The sequence below is a fragment of the Coenobita brevimanus genome, chromosome 113 (assembly GCF_032717465.1).
Source record: "Coenobita brevimanus isolate Jiangsu-jjx chromosome 113, ASM3271746v2, whole genome shotgun sequence".
NCBI lineage: Eukaryota > Metazoa > Arthropoda > Malacostraca > Decapoda > Coenobitidae > Coenobita > Coenobita brevimanus.
In genome coordinates, this window is record NC_137066.1 from 1,204,663 (window position 1) to 1,225,975 (window position 21,313).

A 21,313-nucleotide genomic window follows, 5' to 3' on the forward strand; every position below is an offset into this window, starting at 1 on the left:
CACTAACACCCCTCCCCTTTCTAACATTGCCTTCCTTCTAACATCCTTTCCTCCCCTCTAACACCCTTTCCTCCCCCTCTGACACTCTGTCCTCCCCCTCTAACACCCTTTCCTCCCCTCTAACACCCTCTCCTCCCCCTCTAACACCTTCTCCTCCCCCTCTACACCCTCCTCCCCTCAACTAATCCATCAAATGCGAGGGCACATGACAAACCTTGACCATGCCCCCACCGCACCACGTCACGCCTCACCTCCCCTTGCAACCGGCTACATCCATCAGGCAACCTTGCAACACACTCCCCGGCTTGCACGGCCCCGGCAAAACACCTTGACAGCCCATACCACAATACCTCACACACTGTTTATAATCCACACTCCACCCAGGCAAGAAAAATGGCACGAAAAGAAAAAAAAAAGGAAGGAAAGGAAAGGTATAAAAAGGGAGTTACTCACGGCATGTGCGTTTGTGTGTTTGCTGCCGCGTTTGCCTGTGATTTGCTATTAGAAAATTTAGTCTCTCTCTCTCTCTCTCCCCCTCTCTCTCCAATGACGTCCTTTTTAAAATTTCACCCTTGCTAAGTCCAGATTCTTTTTTTTTTTATTAAGCTTAAAGAGAAAAAATCACTCACACATTTTTTTTTCCAACAAATTCGCCTCTATTTTTTTTTTAAATAATTTATTTTTACTGTTTCAAGGCGATTTTTTCTTCTTTCTTTTTTTTCCCCTAGTTTGTACCACATTATCACCTTTGAAGTTTTAAATCTACTCTCGCTCTCTCTCTCTCTCTCTCTCTCTCTCTCTCTCTCTCTCTCTCTCTCTCAACTATATCCAACCCCTCCAGTTAAGAGAAATCCCTCCTTACCTGAATAACATCGTCTGGGCACAGCAAGAAGAGAATAAGTCGTCGAGGGGAATGTGTTACGCTCCTTACCTGGGCGTTCCTAGCACCACATACATCAGGTGTTGTGTTGAGGGAGGGCGGTCACCAGTCCACACACCACCCTTGCTTAACACCCGCCACACCACCACACCATACCACATTCCAAGCCTGGGTTTGGTTAGGCTAGGTTAGGTAGGACGGAAATGGAAGGAAGGGGTAACGTAAGGTAGAGTAGGGAAGGGAAGGGTAGGGAAGGGAAGGGAAGGGTAGGGTAGGGTAGGGTAGGGTAGGGTAGGGTAGGGTAGACAACTAACACAACCACCAACCAACCAACCAATAATTCAACCAACTAATTAACCAATATAAATAAAAACGAAAACTCTAAAGTGCTCAGTCCGAACCACATAAATTATCCACTCATTCAACCATTCGACAAACTCAACATAAGAAATTAACCCAGACACACACACACACACACACAATAAATCTCCCTCAAACACTCACGGTAAGGTGTTGGAAGAGCCAGGCCCTAAGGATGTTGGTGGCCACCTTGGGGAAAATGCCCCTTTTCTTCTGATTCTTCTTGCTGCCGTCATCGTCTTCTTCTGTGCCTTCTCCGGATCCGATACTGGCATTGCTGGCGTCACCTGGGGGGGACAAGGAACGGCGGAGGTTATTGAATGAAGAGAGATTAATACAGTAGATGGTTATTGCAGGAAAAGGTAAACGGATGAAGAGGGTTATTGCATGAACAGTAATAGATGAAGAGCGTTATTGCATGAACAGATATTAGATGAAGAGGGTTATTGCATGAAAAGATATTAGATGAAGAGGATTATTGCATGAAGAGATAAGAAGATGAAGAGGGTTATTGCATGAACAGTACTAGATGAAGAGGGTTATTGCATGAACAGTAATAGATGAAGAGGGTTATTGCATGAACAGTAATAGATGAAGAGGGTTATTGCATGAACAGTAATAGATGAAGAGGGTTATTGCATGAACAGATAAATAGATGAAGAGGGTTATTGCATGAACAGTAATAGATGAAGAGAGTTATTGCATGGACAGATACAGATGAAGAAAGTTATTGCATGAACAGATACTAACAGGTGAAGAGGGTTATTGCATGGACAGATACAGATGAAGAAAGTTATTGCATGAACAGATTATGAGATGAAGAACAAAGTGATTTCATACATTAAGAGACACATGAACAGTTATTAAAAAATGAAGAACGTTATTACATGAACATATGAAGAACATTATTTTTCTCTTAATCTTGACTGGCTTCTCGTCTCTAAAAAAAATAAAGGAAACTTGGAAATGGAAAAGAAAAGAATATCAATAAATCCAATTCCTCTGAGAACAATGCCTAGTTATAAATGGTAATACACAATTTTTCTCAGCTTTGGTTTGCTGTCTTAAAAAAATATTATGAGAGGGAATTATTAATCTATCTATCTATCTATTGCCAGATGCCTTAATGCCTTATACGGGGTGGCCACAAACATATCGCCTCCACGTCAACCTGTCCCCCTCCATGTCATTGTCCTGCTCCCAGTTCACACACCCCTCTCTCATATACCTCTCCACTCCGTCCCTCCATCTCATCCTTGGCCTTCCCCTCCCTCTCTCCCCCTCCACCTCATTCACATACTCTCCTTGTCAGTCTCTCACTCTCCATCCTCTCTATTAATGAAGGGGAGAAAGGAATGAGAAAAAAAATAAGACAGTAGGTAATGAAGGATGGAAAGGGGGGATGAAGTGGGGAGGAGAGAAGGAAGGAAGGAGAGATGAAGTGGGGAGGAGAGAAGGAAGGAAGGAGAGATGAAGTGGGGAGGAGAGAAGGAAGGAAGGAGGGATGAAGTGGGGAGGAGAGAAGGAAGGAAGGAGGGATGAAGTGGGGAGAAGAGAAGGAAGGAAGGAGGGATGAAGTGGGGAGTAGAGAAGGAAGGAAGGAGGGATGAAGTGGGGAGGAGAGAAGGAAGAAGAGAGATGTGACACTTGGAGGAAAAACTAAAAGAGGAGGGAGAGAGAGAGAGAGAGAGAGAGAGAGAGAGAGAGAGAGAAAGAGAGAGAGAGAGAGAGAGAGAGAGAATGAAGAGGAGGAGGAGGAAGAAAATGAGAAGGAGGAGGAGGAGGAGGAGGAAAATGAGGAGAGGGGGAGAGGGGAGAGTGAGGAGTTCTACCAACCCAGCTGTCAAGTCGAGTTTGAGTCACGATATGCTCTGGGGAGATGCAGGGAGAGATGAGGGAGGGAGGAAGGGAAGGAGGGAGGAAAGGAGGAGAGTAAGAGATGATGGAGAGAAGGAAACGAGAAGAAGAGTGAAGGAAGGAGGGAGAAAGCGAAGTATGAAAGGAGACAGAGGGAAAGGGGACAGATGAGAAAGAAGAAAAAGAAAAGATGAGAGGGAGATGTGAGAGAGGGGATCAGGGAAGGAGAGGAGGAAGGAAAGAGAGAGGAAAGGAGAAAGGCCTGAGGGCAAGGAAGAAGGGAATGAGGAGAGGGGAAGAGAGGGAAAGGGAGAATAAAAGAGAAGAAATGGAAGGAGAAGAGAAAGAAAGAGCAAGGTGAATGCGAAAGAGGAGAGAAAAGGAGGGGCAGAGGAAAGAAGGGGAAGAGGGAAGGATTTAAAGAGGGAAGAGGAAAGAGAGGGGAAGAGAGCAGAAGGCATGATTAAAGAGAAGGATAGAGAGGAAAAACAAAAGCAGGCGACGAAAAAATAACAAAAAAATCCACAAAAAAAAAAAAAAAAGACACGAAAATCATAAGCAAGAATTAATCCCATCATTTCTCTACCAATATTCTTATTACCACCAAACTCTAATTTTTTTGGGGGGATTTAAAAAGGGAATTGGGGAGATACAACACTCATTAATTCACTCGGTATGCGTCTTTCCTAATATAAATACACAAGACTAGTAATGGCAAAATGAAACTCAAAAATGCCCAATATACTAAAGCGGCTTATTAATTACGTCAATCAACACTTATAACAAAAAAATACCTTGTTTCCTCTACCTAACCTCCCCCAAATACTAAGGTAGGCTGGATTGAAGGTTAATTGGATGGCTGGATGGATGGATAGTTGGTTGGCTGAATGGATGGATGGATAGTTGGTTGGCTGAATGGATGGATGGATAGTTGGTTGGCTGAATGGATGGATGGATGGTAGGCTGATTGGATGGTAGGTAAATGGTGGCATGGCTAGGTGAAATACTGACGGGATTACTGAGAGACGGATGGCTAAGTGGATGGTCGAACAGAAGGATGGAAGACTGATGAGTGGATGGTTTCAAGAAGGACGGATCGTGAGTGGGAAACTGTTGGATGATCAGAGGGTGGATGGTTGGTGGAGATATATGTTAGAAAAATATATGTATAACTGTGGTAATTAGAAGAACCTCTCCAAAAGGAAGTAGAGTTATGAAAAAAAAAAAAAAAAGTGCTGGACCATGAATAACACACACACACACACACACACACACACACACACACACACACACGAAGGAAAAGCTTAAAAAAAAAAAAACATGCGGCAAAGCGAGACTCTGGAGAAGCAAGCAGAGTTGTGTAAAAAATGAATGACTAGACTGAATAATAAAACACACACACACACACACAAAGAAAACACCATGGAAAAAAAAGATGTCTAGGAAAAAAGCTAAAAAACTGCGAGGTAAAACGGGCCTCTCCACAAGAAAGTAGAGTTATGTGTGAAAATAATATTGCTGGAAGTGACAGGTGCCAGTAAGAGAGAGAGGCGCAGGGAATGTGGAAAATTACCGACTGGAAAATCACAAGTATAGCTGCAAGAGTTTTCTGTCTCATCTGGAACTACCCACACACCCACACCCACACCCACATCCACTGCCAACACATCCACGCCCACTACCCACACTCAAACCTACTGTCAACATATCCACTCCCCACACATCCACACCCATACCCAAACTCAAACCTACTGTCAACACATCCACTGCCCACACATCCACAATCACTGCCCACATTAACATCCACTGTCCATACATCCACAACCACACCCATACATCCACCACATCCACATCCACTTATTCTCTTGCGCCCATTCTCATCTAGACACATTTATCTGCATCCACCTACTTGTATCCATCCACCATCTCGTTTGGAATTATCCACACACACACACACACACACACACACACACACACACACACACACACACACACACACACACACCTGTATCCAATTTCATCTGCATCCATGAAAACCACAAATGTTTTATGACTCCTTATCTAAAACTACACACACACACACACACACACACACACCTCTACTAAGGGGAGTAAAAGCACTTCCTAACAGCAGAAATTCACTCTGACAAAAACGTAACTGTACTAAGGAGACAGACGCAACGATGACGCAGATTGGTGACGTGGAATTACGCATTACGCACCGCTAAAAATAAAAATGCGTATATGGAGGCAAGAAATTGATGGATGGCGTAGTTGGCGTAAGTGAAGACAAGATGAAGACGAGAGTGGTGTCAGATGAGAAAGGAAAGATAAAGATGAAGACAAAAGATGATGAGAAAGGGCGAAGGAAATGTCAGGAGGAATGATGAAGATGGAAGAAGCAGTGTCAGGATGAAGATGAATAGATGAAAAACATGAAGATAAAGGGTGAATGAAAAGTTAGGGGGAAAGATACAGGTAGAGGAACATGATGACAGGAGTAATACCACATGAAGCACTAGTGAAGACAAGGATGAAAAGGAGGAAGGAAGAGTTAAGAGGAAAGATGGAGAAAGATTACAGGAACAGTGTAAGGAGGTGTGGGTGTCTTGTAGCGTGAGGAGAGTGCCACAGTGCCAGTTGAAGGTGCCAGCGCCTCTTCCATCCGTCATCCTGGGTGCCGCCTCCACCTTCCTCCGTGACGGCTGGCGTGTTTGCTTCCTTCATCCCTTCCTCACCACCCACCCCTCTCTCTATGGGGTGAAGTCTAGGAGGGAGAAGGAGGGTGGGGGAGACAGAAGGCATAGACGATAAGGGGTAAGATAACAGTAGTAGATAGTGGTGGAGAATGATAGGATGGATAAAAGGCAGAGATGGTGGAACAGAAAATGGTGGTGGAAGTGGAAGGGCAGAACAGACACGGCACAGACAGTGAAATGGATAATAGTGTTAGTTGACATGCAGGCAGTCTCTCTCTCTCTCTCTCCCTTACTCCTATCTTTATCATCGTTTTCCTCGTACTTCTCAAACTTTCACTTCCTTCACATTCTTCTAACACGCTTTTTTTCTTTCCGTCTGCCTGTCTGTCCTCTCTCTCTTCTATCTTAATCATCGTTTTCCTCGTATTTTCCATTTTTCGATTCTTTCCCATCCTCTTCTAATACACTCATCTTTCTTTCTCTCCCCCTCTCTCTGGTAATTCCATCTTTATCATCGTTCTCCTCCTCCTTGAACTTTCACTCTCTATTCTTTTTCATTTTCTTCTTCTACAATTCTCTCTCTCCTATCTTGATCATCGTTTTCTTCTTAGCCTATTTCTTCTCTCTCTCTCTCTCTCTCCTACCTTGATCACTGTTTTTCCTCTTAGCCTATTTCTCCAACTTTCACTTCTTTCTCATCCTCCTCTCCTCTCATACTCTCTCTCTCCCTCTCTCTCTTTCTCTCTCTCCATCTCCCCCACGCCAGGCTCCCCCGCTCAACACTAGAGAAGTAATATGATAGAGTGAGACAATTAAATTATAAAACGTGAGTGGGCCGCGACTACACCTGGTCCCTGGATGATGCTGGATGGTTGGAAGGCTGGAGGGTTGGTGGGTGGATGGTTGGATGGATGGATGGTTGGTGGGTGGACGGTTGATAGGTGGATGGTTGGTGGGTGGAAGGCTGGAAGGTTGGTTGGTAGATAAATGGTTGGATGGATGGTTGGTAGGTGGATGACTGGATGGATGGTTGGTAGGTGGATGGTTGGACGGATGGTTGGTGGGTGGAAGGCTGGAGGGTTGGTTGGTAGATGAATGGTTGGATGGATGGTTGGTAGGTGGATGGTTGGTGGGTGGATGGTTGGAGGAATGTTTGGAGGAATGGTTGGTAGGTGGATGGTTGGAGGGATGCTTGGTAGGTGACTGGTGGGTGGCTGGTTGGTAGATGGATGGTTGGTAGGTGACTGGTTGGAGGGATGCTTGGTAGGTGACTGGTGGGTGGCTGGTTGGTAGATGGATGGTTGGTAGGTGACTGGTTCGAGGAATGGTTGGTAGGTGGATGATTGGACGGACTGTCGGTGAGTGGAAAGGCTGGAGGGTTGGTTGGCTGGTGGATTGGTTGGCTGGGTGGATGGTAGGGGGATGGTTGGAGGGATGGTTGGTAGCTGGCTGGATGGTTGTCTGCATGGCTGGATGGCTTTCTGGTACGTGAATACATGGCTGGAGGGATGGTTTCTGGTTAGATGGTAGGATGGATGGAAGGGGGTGACTGACAGGTGGAAGGATGGAAGCTGAGTGGTTAGTTGGATGGTCCGGGGTGGATGGTGGGCTGGACTGATGGTTACAAGGATAGTTGACTGAATGCATGGATGGATGGATGCTAAAGTGATTGGATGTCTGACTGTATTACTAACAGATGGATGGTTAAGTGGATGGTCATACAGAAAGCTGGAAGACTGATGAGCGCATGGTTTCAAGGTGGATGGTTCTTCAGTGGAAAATTACAGGATGATCAGAGGGTGGATGGTTGATGGATGGTTGGTGGATGATAAATGGTTTGCAATCGGATACCTGGCCGATATGAAAGGTGATAGCTGGGGGGATGGACTGATGATGGATGGATAGATGGATGAATGGATGGATGAACAGAGGATGGATGGATGGACAAATGATGGAAATAGATAAATGGACGGCCAATTGCATGGAGGATTGATAGATGGATGGATGAATGGATGGATGGATGATCACAAAAAGTTTATGATTAGAAGGTTGACTTTTTTGTGTGGTCCGATTTTGGGTATAGGCCTGACAGTCCTTTCCCTGAGGCATACCGGTCATCCTACATACCACACACCTTTACATGACACCACTTCGACGCTAATACCCACCGTCCATATTGAATACACTGGACGGAGTATAAAACTGAACTAAAAAAATAAAAAGGAGTAGATAAAAGTTAATTCTAATCTATCCAACACTACCAAGCTCTTCGTAACTTCAGATACTGCAAATAAACAGGAAACAGAATAACTAAACAAAACAAAAAGATAGTATTAAAGATAAAGTAACCGAAGGTGGGGAAATAAATGATCGAAAAAAATAACAATATATAATGATAGTTGCAAAAGATGAGTTCGTAATATTAGATGAGGTTGCAAATTTATCGGGTGTGGTGAGGTGGGGGAGAGGGAGGGGGCTGGGAAGGTGCGGGGGGAGGAGGAGGAGGAAGGGGGTTATAGGGGAGGAGGAGGGGGTGAGGGGGAGACCACCGCAATTACCACATCCCCTTGCAACTGAATGGACGCGTCGAGTAACACCTTTGCAACAGATGGTTTCCCTAAGGTCGCCATTAGCCCCTGACACGTGGATTCTCATTTACCATCATTACCTGCGCCAGAACCGGAAGTAGTTGTCCTGCCCGACACAGCAACACAGAGCAGCCGAAAGGAAAGGCTATTTGGGACTATCGGTGTGGTGGCTATTGACTATCATGTCGTTTTTCGCTCTTTACTACTATCGGTGTTGGCTACTGACTGTTTACTGTTTCTCACTCTTTACTACATATCATTTCACTGAGATGGGTGAGATTCTGAACAAGGTAAACACACACTCAACCATCCATCCATTGCAGTCCACAAATAAAAATAATGAGTTAGAATGACAACTTGCGGTAGTAAAATGACTGCCGGGTTGCAATAATAATATCCTTTGGGCTTATGTGTTTTTTATTAATCTGTCATTCTTACCGCGAAAGCATAAAAGAAGATTGATGTGATAAAGTGTAAAGAAGCCACAATAATGTGTTAATGCTCATAATCATGCCAAAATATATCCCACAATCTCTTTGTGTTCTGGTAAATGTTTCACCTCCATAATCCTGTCATACGCTCACCACCCTCCCACGTCTCTCTCATCTCCCACAACCCCAGCAAGTTTCACACACTTAACATGCCCCCCACACCTCCCAGAAAGCCTCCCACATCTCCCACAAAGCCTCCCACAACTACTTCACAGCTCCCACAACTTCCACATCTCTCACAACCCTACCATACCTTCTCCAGCCGAGCACACCTCCTACTTCTCCCACAAATCTTCATTCAGCCAACGATATACATTCCACATATCCCACATCCCTCCCACAACTCATATATCCCTCCCACAACTCCCACATCCCTCCTATACCATGCCCCGGCCAGGTCCCCGCCTCCAAATCAAGGTATCACCGACGCAGGGCATGATTGATGAGGGGGTGTCATGTCGATATCCCCCCACAACTCCCATCAAACCTCCCAAAATCATTCCACACGGTCTACACTTTCTATTACCCTCCCACACTCCCATGACCTACCCCTCACACACCTCCCCCGGTCTGGCATACACCCCACCATTCTCCTTAAACTATTACCAAGCTTCTCATACTTATCTCAAAACCATCTCACATTTCCTACACCCCACCCACATCTCCCACATTTTACAGCCATACTATACCTCCTCACAACTCTTTCATCTTTCCCTCATCCCCTACAACCTTCCCATTTCTCCAACATACCCATTACATTTTCCATAACTCCCCATAACCCTTCCATCTTTCCCGCATCCCCTACAAGCCTCCCACAGCCTTCCCCCTACTTCCAAATCAGGGTATCATCAACACTGGGCATGATCGATGGGGAGGTGTCATGTTGAGATCCGGTCACAGCTCTCACCACTAATCTACACATCCCACAGTCCTGTCACATTCCCACAACTTCCATCAACCCTCACGTTCTTCTCACATCCCTCCCCCGCCTCTCTCATTCCTCACATCCCCCCCTATATCTTTCACATCTCTTCCACAATTCTCCCATTCCTCCCACACCCCTCTTATTCTTCCCACAATGCCTGCATGCCTACCACACCTCTCCCATCCCTCCCACACCTCCCCCATCCCTTCCACACCCCTCCTATCCCTCCCACACCTCTCCCATCCCTCCCACACCTCTCCCATCCCTTCGACACCTCTCCCACACCTTTCCCATCCCTCCCATACCTCTCCCATCCCTCCCACACCTCTGCCATCCCTCCCACACCTTCGCCGCGCCTCCAAATCAAGGTATCACCGACGCAGGGCATGATCGATGAGGGGGTGTCATGTGGAGGCAAGGCCCGAGGGTGGGGTGGCGGGTCGTAATAATTGTCATTGGCGATATCAAAAGAGAGTTATTCAAATGGTAATGGCGCGACCCACCCTGCGAATCTGGGGGTAAACACATGTGCCAGCCGCCAATCAATCATCGTGGAGGCGAGGCGGGATTCCAACCACTACCACCACCACCACAGCCACCACCACCTAACCAACTAAACCTGACCAGCCCAACGATTTACTGCTACTACTACTGCTGCTGCTGTTGCTACTACTACTACTACTACTATTATAATTTTTTTTTAGGCATATCCCCTGCTACTTTCATTTTCTAGTTCAATCGACTAGTCTCTTTTTACTACTTTCTCACCATCACTACATCATCTACCCAGCCAAAACTGCCCAACCCTACGACCTTTTTTATAACATACCCATATCTTTTTTCCCTCTGCTATTTTCCTTTTCCCTTTTCAATCATTTTTCCCTAAATTTTCCTTACTATACCTGGCAAAAGTTTATAATAAATTCAGATATATTTTTTGTCAACTCTATTATTTTCACTTATTATTTTCCTTCCCCTTCATTTTTATTTTCCTTTATTTTCCACAAATATAAGCACACAAATATTAGGCTTCCTCACCCCATCCTCATGCAGGAAAAAATAATGAAGGTTTATTTTCATGTCTTCTTATTCTATATTATTTGTTTTGGGCACTACATGATTTCCTTTTTTTTTTTATACCTACCCAGTTTTAAAATTCCCCCCCCAAAAAAAAAGTGTATTTATATATTAATTTTTCCTTAGCACCCTTCTGCGATTTCTAGTTTGATTTATTTTTCGGTCTAATAGATTTTCCAAAATTCATCAGATCGAAGGCAAACTTTACACAAACTTTCCGAAATTTTTGAAATACGTGCACTGATATTTCACTTTTTGATTTTTTTATTTTTTGATTCAGATTTTAGATATATTTAACTTATGTTTCAATTTGTTTCGTCTCCCATCCTGCTATTTTTATACCTGTCCAAATCTGCCTTTTAATTTTTCCCTTTTCCTCGATTTTCACAGAATTTATCGTACCCATCACCCTATCTATGTATCTATCTATCTACAGCCCGACGCCCTAATCCCGCAAAGGTGGCCGCAGACAAAACGCCCCCAAGTTGCTCTGTTCCCCGCCATTTGACTGTCCTCCCCCCAACTCATTCACTCCCCCCTCCCTCATCACCCAGTTTATACCCTATCTATCTATCTATAGCCCGACGCCCTAATCCCGCAAAGGGTGGCCGCAGACAAAACGCCCCCAAGTTGCTCTGTCCCCCACCATTTGACTGCTCTCCCCCCAACTCACTCACTCCCCCCTCCCTCATCACCCAGTTTATACAAATATCCGAAACTTTGGATTTATATGCCTTTTGATATAGTGCTTTTTCGGTCTTCCCCTCTGCCTTCATTTCTATATATTTTTTCTGACAATTTATTACACCTGCTCCACGCTTTAAATAAACAGGGCAACTTTATACATATATGTGTAGTGATATATATTTTTTGATCTGGTATGATAGACGGGCCGAAAAGAATGAGTGGACGTGCGGTTTCAATTCAGGTTTACTTACGCCATGGTAGGTAGGTAGGTTAGGTAAGTAGGAAGGTAGGTAGGTACGTGGGTAAGTAGGTAGGCAAGGTGAGGTATGTATGGAGGTAGGTAAGTATGAATGATCGGACGTGCGGTTTCAGTTCAGGTTTACTTATGCCATGGTAGGTAGGTAGGCAAGCAGGTAGGTAAGTAGGTACACAAGCTGAGGTATGTATGGAGGTAAGTAGGTAGTAGGTAAGTAGATGAATGTGCGTGAGTGCGGTTTCAATACGGGTTTATGCTATGGTTGGTAGGTATGCAAGGTGAAGTAGGTAGGTAGGTAGGTAGACAAGGTGAGGTAGTTGGGTAGGTAGATAGACAGGTAGGTAGACAGGCGGGCAATAGGTAGGTAGGTGGGCATGGTGAGGTAGCTGGGTAGGTAGGTGGGCAATAGGTAGGTTGTTGGTAGGTAGGTAGGTGAACAATAGGAAGGTTGTTGGTGGGTAGGTAGGTGGGCAATAGGTAGGTTGTTTGTAGGTAGGTAGGTAAGTAGGGAGGGTGATCATATTGCCCTTTAGATGTCTTTTCGTTCATCACAACACCTGACAACTTTCTCACCAACACCTCAATACAGCCTTCATCAACCCCTTCAGAACTGATGTCTCTCAATCCTGGTGGCTTTGGAGTTCGCAAAGCCTCTCCCTTGGCGATTTATGCCGCAAATTACACCCAAATAACATCCTATACGTGACTACTGCAAACCAGGTCCACATTAACACACTATAAACAAGAAAATAAATCGCTATGGAACTAGTGCTACGAGGCTTCCATATAACCCTTGAGCTTCATAATATTGTACGACACTATTACCGCTTCAGGTGGCGATGGGGTGAGGTGCCTTCAGGTGGTGGCACTGATATAACCAGGCGGGTCATCTGCCTGGTTATACAAACGTGCCTTAACTACTCCCAACTACGTCCCTATCCCCTGAATGGAGGACGGTGAACTATAACAGGTCACCTCAGGCCTGCAGTCCACCGAGTTCACGTTTCAGATAAGCGTAGGGCAGATAACGATAATACTGCCAGAATAACACATGAAAATATTAACTCATTTAAACCCAAGACCATATTTAGTATTTTTAGCTAACATCATTATTTTACGTCTTCGTAGTGAAGCGCTGATGAAGGCTATGACCCATATTGTCGGTAAAGGAAGCTCCCTGATACCATTTCCTTAGCGATTTATTTTCCATACTACGCCTTACTGCTGTCTTGTATTTTGTCTTTACTTTTTAAACACCAATATGAAATGCAGAAATAACACACAAGGATTAATGAGCTTTATGCAAAAATAAATTGGTAAGGAAAAGGTGTTAGGGAGTTTCTTAAATCAAGGGAGATCAAGATGAAAGACAGATCCAAGAAGTGACGAGGCAAATGTGCCACGCGAGGAAGCACACTAGTCACGAAGAAGTGCTACCCAGCCTCCTGAAATGACAAGAAAACGAGGATAGCCCCCTGAAGCCCAGTGATGGAAAAATGAAAGAAAAAAACAGAATACGTCCTGAAAGTGAAAGAGAGAGAGAGAGAGAGAGAGAGAGAGACAGAGACAGAGACAGAGACAGAGACGGTGAAACGCGTCCCAAACTCGTCTTTTTTTTTGTCTTTTTCGTCCACCTACCGGCAGCCTCCGCCCCCACGGCCTCGTCCATACGTGCTTGCTCCATCACTCCCTCTGGTCGACTGGTATGCCATGCTCCACGTCACAGCACCGTCGTTTACTTAAAGCATGTTACGTAATGAGCCAATCAAAACTCTACTCCAAGGCACGTCACATTCCTCACACGATACTGATTGGTCGAGCGAGAGAGGGTCGTGGATTGTAGAGGCTTCAAGATTGAGTTTTTCTTCTGCTTTCCTTTCCCGTTTTTTCCTGTCGTCCTCTCTTTTTCCTCTCTTTTCCTTTTTTTCCTTCAGGGTCGTGGATTGTAGAGGCTGCAAGATTGAGTTTTTCTTGTTTTTTCCTTTCCTTTTTTTTTTCTTTTCGTCCGCTTTCTTTCCCCTCTTTTTCTTTTTTTCTTGAGGGGCAGGTGTCGATTTTTAGGTGCTTCAAGATTACCATTTCCCTCTTTTCTTTTTCGCCTATCTTTTTTCTTTTTCTTCCTTTTCCTTTCCTTCCTCCAATTTTTCCTTCCTTTCCTCCTTCCTTCCTGTCTATTTTTCTTTCGTTCGTTCCTTCTTTCCCTTTTCCACTCTTTTCTTCTTTTTCTTCCTACCTGTCTTCCATCCCTTCTTCCTTTTTCTCATTTTTCTGCTCTGTTTTCTCTTTTTTCTTTCTCAATACGACTCTATTAAACTTAAGAGAGTGGCCTAGTGGTAAAGGAGAAAATAAAGGACGCATCTGACTCCCCCAAATTAAAATAACTCTCCTGAAACCAATAAAACTGTCTAGAGTTAGTAAAGATCCAATATATCAAGATTACACCATTTTTAAGGCTTGTTTTACTACTGAGAGAGAGAGAGAGAGAGAGAGAGAGAGGCTACTTAACATATCTGATCCATTAGAGATTCTCCTTAGATCTATTACAGCCTTATTCACCTCCACCATCATTACCACCTCTCTCTCTCTCTCTCGCTCTCTCTCTCTCTCTCTCTCTCAGGGTTTGGACATGTATAGTACAGCTCCCTATCCATGTTGGGTGTGTGTAACAGTTGTCCGGCCGCTACTGTACGAACTGAGATACATATGATCGTAGTGTGTGTGTGTGTGTGTGTGTGTGTGTGTGTGTGTGTGTGTGTGTGTGTGTGTGTGTGTGTGTGTGTAGGCTTCAATGTGAGTTTATGTGATACTGGTGTGAAAGGGAACATTAAGTCATAGATATGGGAAAGTAATACGAAGAAAGGTATGCACAAAAACGGGGTGAATGGGTATGCATGAAATCAGAGGGGCATGCACGAAACCAAAGAGGAATGCATGAAATCAGAAAGGCATGCACGAAACTCGAGTGTATGTGTAAGGGGGCATGAACGAAATCGGGGAGGGGGGGAGGGATGAACGAAATCGGGGGAATGAACAAAATCGGGGGGCATGAACGAATCGGGGGGCATGAACGAATCGGGGGGCATGAAGAAAATCGGGGGAGGGGTGCACGATATCGGGTGGGGTGGGGAAGGGGAGGGGGGTCTAGGCCATGCACGAAATCAGAGGGAAGGAAGGCAGGGCGTGTGCCAGAGAGTGAGTGAGATGAACGGGTACAAATGGTGATGACTTTATGAACAAATGGTGATGACGTGAGTGAGGACGGCGGGCATGCATCACACTAGCCATCTCCAGGCGTGGGGGGGAGGGGGGAGGAATTAAATGGGTGATGATGATGATGGACGGTGACTGGAGGAAGGGGGAGATGAGAACAGAGGTGGAGAGCGGGGGGAAAAGGGGTAGAGAGGGAGGGGTCAATGGGAGAGAGAGGGAGGAGGTATTGGGGAGAGAGGGAGGGGGCAATGGGGGAGAGAGGGAGGGGGAAAAGGGGGAGAGAAGGAGGGGGAAAAGGGGGAGAGAAGGAGGGGGCAATGAGATAGAGAGGGAGAGGTATGGGGGGAGAGAAGGAAGGGGCAATGGGGGAGAGAGGGAGGGGGCAATGGGGGAGAGAGGGAGGGGGAAAAGTGGAGGACGGGAGAATAGGGGAAGGAGACGAGGAACTAAGAGGGTGATGATAGTGATGGACGGTGCTTGGATGTAGGGAAGGGGAAGGGGAATGGGAAAGGAGAAAATAGTGGGGGTAGGGGAGAAGTAAGGAGGGAAAAGGGTGGATGTTGGGGAGGAGTGGAGAGTTACAGGGAGGGAGATGATGTAAGAAGGGGAGGGATGGGGAGTATGGATGTACTGAAAATGTAGGGAGAGGGAAGCGAGGGGGAGCAAGTGGGAAAAGGAGGAAAAGTGAGGAGAAGGAACTGTGACGTGGAGAATAAAAGTCTGAAGGAGAGAGGGAGGGGGGAAGTGTAGGGGAGCGGAAGGATGGTGTAGTGGAGAAGGAAGTAGGAGGGAAGAGAGAGAGAGCGAGGAGTGTGTTGGGATATGTGAGAGTGCGGAAACAGGGTGGGGTAAAGAAGGGAGGAAGGGGGAAAGTTTGGAGAAGAGGGAGAATCGTGGGAGTGAGAAAAAAAGGATTGAAAGAGAAGGCAGAGGATGTACAGGATGAAGAAGGATGGGTGTAGGAAGAAGGAGGGACAGGTGTAGGATGAAAGAGGTATGTGTGAGGAAAGGGAAGTGTGACTGATGAAACAGAAAAGTATATTTTATTATTATTTTTTAATTGGCATTTATAATCTTTAAAGTTTGAGGATCGCCGTAATATTCAAACTCTATCGCCCTCTCCCCCCTTCCATTTCTCCGTCTCTCTTCCTTTCTAGTCTTTTCCTACTTCATTCCTCTGTCCCCCTTTCAACTTTCAATCTCCATCTCCTTCCAAGCCTTCCCTCCTTCATACCCCTCTCTTCCCCCTTCCATTTTCAATCTATCTCCCTTTCCAGTCCTTCCCTCCTCCGTTCTATCCCTCAACCCCCAACTCCTTCTAAGCCTTCCCTCCTTCATACCCTCTTCCCCCTTTCCATTTTCAATCTACCTCCCTTTCCAGTCCTTCCCTCCTCCGTTCTATCCCTCAACCCCCACCTTCCCCTTCTCAACCCCGCCTCTTTTTGACAGATGATTGAGACCCGGCACGAGAGAAACTAATCATTCAATCAATCCCGGATATTAAGTTAAAAGGGAACTATGATTACCGGGGCCACTCCTGTAATTTTGAGATGGCGGGTTTTGTGTTGTGGTCCAAGCGTCCGTATTGTCAGAGGGTGGCTTTTGAGTCGAGTACCTGCCTTCCTACCCATGACTGCTTCCCCCTCTCCTCTTTCCCCTCCCTCCTGCTCCCCTCCCTTCCACCTCTCCCCTTTCCCCGCCCTCCTACTCACTTCCCTTCCTCCTCTCCCCTTTCCCGTCCCTCCTACTCCTCTTCCTTCACCCTCTCCCCTTTCCCGTCCCTCCTATTCTCTTTCCTTCACGCTTTCCTCTTTCCCTTTCTTCCTACTCCCCTCCCTTCCCCCACCTTTCTCTCTCAGCGCCCCCCCCCTCCGCTTCAGCCCCCCTTTTTCACTATCCTTCATTCTCTCTTCCTAGCTCCCCTTCTCTTTCTTCCTTCCTTCCGCCCTTTCCCTACCCTGCAGAGCCCCCCTTCCCTCTTCTTCCTCTGTCTTCCTTCCCTCCTTCACCCCCTCCTCTTCCTTGCTTTTCTACACTCATAACTAATCCCCCCTCTTCCTCTTTCGCCGCCCCCCTCTCCATCCCCCTTTAGACCTCCCCTCTTACTCTGTCCACTTTCCCACTCCCTTCCTTCTTCGTCGCCATTTTTTTTCTTACCTTCCCTCGACTGCCTTCCTCTTCGACTCTCTCTCTCTCTCTCTCTCTCTCTCTCCAAGTTTCTATCCACCTTATTTCCTCCTCTCTCCACTCCTCTACTTCCTCCCCCTCCACCTCACTCTCTCTCTCTCTCTCTCTACCTCCTCTCCCTATTTTGACCCCTTCCTCACCCTCCCACCGCATTTTCTCTCCCTCTCTCTCTCTCTCTCTCTCTCTCCATTACACAATCTCCTCTCCAATTTTCTATCCACCTTTTTTCCTCCTCTCTCCACTCCTCTCCTTCCTCACCCTCCACCTCACTCTCTCTCCCTCTCTACCTCCTCTCCCTATTTCGACCCCCTTCCTCACCCTCCACCTCATTTTTTCTCTCTCTCTCTACCTCCACCCCATCATGCTTCCCCCTCTCCACCTCGACATCCTCTCCCTCCAACACAATTTCACGTTCCCTCACCCTTTCTCCCTCTACCTCCTACCCACTTCCACATTCTCTCTCTCCCCACTCACCTTTTCTCTTCCCCGTCCCCCCTCCCCTCCCCCCTCTTTGCATGTACAGCCGTATTCTTTGTTCTTCCCCCCCTCACCCCCTCCCTTACTCCCTCCCTCACCCTCTCCCTCACCCCCACTTCGTTGGTTACGTAATTCTGCTTGTGGCCATCTCATTATGTGTCCGATTACCTCTCTCTCTCTCTCTCTCTCTCTCTCTCTCTCTCAAACAGAAAATGAACTTACAAATATACTAAAAAAAGGACACTTGTGTATATTATTTAACATGTTTTACTAATTTTAAGAGAAAATAAAAAATAAATGGATAAAGGTAAGAGGAATAAAGGAAATGAATGAGCATGGGAGGAGGAAAATCCGTGATAAAGGGAGAAATACAGAAGGAAAGTGCCAAGAAAGAGGAGGAAAAATATCGAGAGAGGAAAGTAAGGAAAAGAGAAATTGAAGGGAAAACAGGAAAACACAGGACGAGAAAATAAGAGGAACCATCGAGGAAAAAAGAGGAAAATAAAGAGGAAAATATAGGAAAATGGAAAATAAAGGAAAAGGAGGAAAAGAGGAAAGAGGAAAAATAAGGGGAAAAAAAAGAGGAGAAATACAAGGACGGAAATAAGGTATGAAAAAGTTAAAAAAAATACAAATGATTAAAATGGTTTACGAAATGGGGAAAGGAAAGGTATGGAGAGAGAGAGAGAGAGAGAGAGAGAGAGAGAGAGAGAGAGAGAGAGACGGGGGGGGGGGAAGGTGGATGAAGCGGATTAAGTATGGTTGACAGGAGAGAGAGGATGAGAGAATGGAGAGAATGACAGGTGGGGTGGAGAGAGAAAGAGGGAGGCAGGATGTATGGAGGGAAGGGAGGAAGCACAGGAACAGATTGCTTGAATGGTGCATTACCTGAAAAGGAGTATGGTGAATGGAAGGGAAAATGGTGGACTGCAGAAATTAGCCAATGTGACTTATTTCCTCTCTCTCTCTCTCTCTCCCCTACCACACAATCCTTTCTCTACTCCATCCCTTACTTCAACACTCCTATTCCTCCCACCCTTTCCTCTATATATTCTCTCTCTCTCCATCTGTCCATTCCAATCCTTCAATCAATCCATCTTCCCAATTTTCCACTCACTCCAGCTCTCTTCTTCTCTATTTCAATGATCTCTCTCCTTTCTCTCTCTCCTCCCTCCATTCCTCCACCCCCCTCTCCATCTATCCACTCATTCCTACCCCTCAAACTCTCTCTCCCATTCTTCCAACTCTCCACTGTATCTAACTATTCCTTCATCGCTACCTCCATGACCTCTCCCCTTCCTCCATCCATACCTCCATTTCTCCTCTACTTCCCTCCTCCTCTCCCTACCCTCCCTCCATCCTCCTCTCTCTCCACCCCCAAGTCCTCCTATTCCTTCATCTCTACCTCCATGACCTCTCCCCTTCCTCCATCAATCCCTCCATTTCTCCTCTTACTTCCCTCCTTCTCCCCCTCCCCTCCCTTCATCCTCCCCTATCTCCACCCCTCCCCTCAACCACACGTCCTCCTATTCCTTCATCTCTACTTCCATAACCTCTTCCCTTTCTCCATCCATCCCTCCATTTCTCCTCTTACTTCCCTCCTTCTCCCCCTCCCCTCCCTTCATCCTCCCCTACTCTCCACGTCTTCCTATTCCTTCATCTCTACTTCCATAACCTCTCCCCTTTCTCCATCCATCCCCCATTTCTCCTCTGCTCCCTCCCTCCTCCTCTCCTCTACTCCCTCCCTCGTCCTCCCCCTCCCCTCCCTCCATCCTCCCCTCTCTCCACCCCTCCCCTCTCCCCAATCCCACGTAACCAGCAACCAAACGTTCTGACCACTGCAACCATAATTATAAGTCGGCGTACAGGTCTCTGCCAATCACCTCCCCACCCCCCACCCTCACCCCGCCCCCTCCCTCACCCCACCCCACCTCCATCGCCTCCCCCATTACCTAGGGAGGGGAGATGCCTTGTTCTTTTTTTTTTTTCTTTTTGGCTTTCACAATGGCGACAGGCAAGCACTGAGGGAGTGAGAGGTAAAGACTCTCTCTCTCTCTCTCTCTCACACACACACACACACACACACAAATAAAAATTACTGGAAAATATAGCCAAGAATAGACACAGGAATATGGCGGTTCAAGTATACGATATAGGTAGAGGGGTAGGTATATTTTTCTACATAGGGGTGGATATGAAACGGTAGATGAGAATGATATGAACTGATACGGTAGACGAAGATATATGAATGCTGAGTAGACGCAGGTTTGAGTGTTGGGCAATTTATTCTGCAGTTAATATAAGACAGAAAGGAATAGATAAACTGGAGAGAGAGAGAGAGAGAGAGAGAGAGAGAGAGAGAGAGAGAGAGAGAGAGAGAGAGAGACCTGCACTGAAGAAACACGCAGAAAAATTAACTATATATTCTTCCAAGACTACAATCTTAACCTTTTTTTAAATCTAAGAACTCTTTAAAATTAATGTAATTTTTCAGTAGAAGGAAGAAAAAAGTATATGAGAAAAAGATGCTGCCATAATGAAAAGGATATAAGGAAAAATAGAATGAAAGCAGAAATGAATACGAAGAAAAAAAAATTGTTAGGCAATCACACAACTGCAAAAAAAAAAAAAGAAAGAAAAAAAAAAACTTAAGGGAAAAAATAGAGAATGTACGACACAGGATAAGAGATCCATTTTATATACTGTGAAAACGACATCAAACGCCTGTCAAGAGGAAATTCATTCATCACTCATCTTTATTCAGACCCCGCATAAACCTAAAGATGTAACACCGACATGTAAAATAAATGAAAACTAGATGAGGAGGGGCAAAGGTATATGACGTCAGAGGTAAACAAAGCGATGGACCAATAGGAAGGGCTCAGTGCAGGCCTCATCACTCAACCAGCCAATAAGAAGCGAGACAGACCCGAGCCACACTATACCACACACTCTATTCCCCTCCCCTCGCCCCCTCACCCCTTTCCCTCCCTCCCTCACCTTTTCCTCTTCCCCTTTCCCCTCACCCTTTCCCCTTTTCCCTCCCTCGCTCACCCTTTTCCTTTCCTCTTTCTCTCCTTATTCACTGCCGTTTCCTCCTCCTCCTCCTCATGCATCATTCCTTTCTCCCATCACCCCTTTCCTCTCCTCACCCTTCACCCTTTCCTCTCTCTTCTACCTCTAACATTCCTCTCCTTCCTCTGGCCCCTTCCCTCTCCTCCCCATACTTACCTCTCTCTCTCTACCCAACAATATCTTTCTCCAGTTTTCCATATCTTCTCTTTCCTTCCCCTCCCTTCTCCAACATATCCTTATTTCCATCCCCTTCCCTTCAACACTTCCCTTCCTCACCTCCCCAACAATGTCCCCCTCCCCTCCTTCCTCCACATCCCCCACTCCTTCCTACCCCCTCCCTTCTCCAACATATCCCTATTTCCTTCCCCTCCCCCTTCTCCAACATTTCCCTCCCTCACCTCCACCACACTTCCTCCCTCCCCATCTCCCCACTCCTTCCTACCTCCTCCCTTCTCCAACACTTCCTTCCCTCACCTCCCCCACACTTCCTACCTCCTCCCTTCTCCAACACTTCCTTCCCTCACCTCCCCCACACTTTCTCCCT

At 46.1% G+C, this 21,313-nt stretch overlaps 1 protein-coding gene across 1 annotated transcript in view; it reads right to left on the bottom strand.

The window, feature by feature from the left end:
* The window catches only part of hth (Meis homeobox homothorax), an 843,055-nt gene that overhangs the window by 200,468 nt on the left and 621,274 nt on the right, over positions 1-21,313 (bottom strand). The window contains exon 9 of the mRNA XM_080286771.1: positions 1,385-1,527. Within this exon, the coding sequence (XP_080142897.1) occupies positions 1,385-1,527 (143 nt within the window). The remainder of the gene's footprint in view (positions 1-1,384; positions 1,528-21,313) is intronic.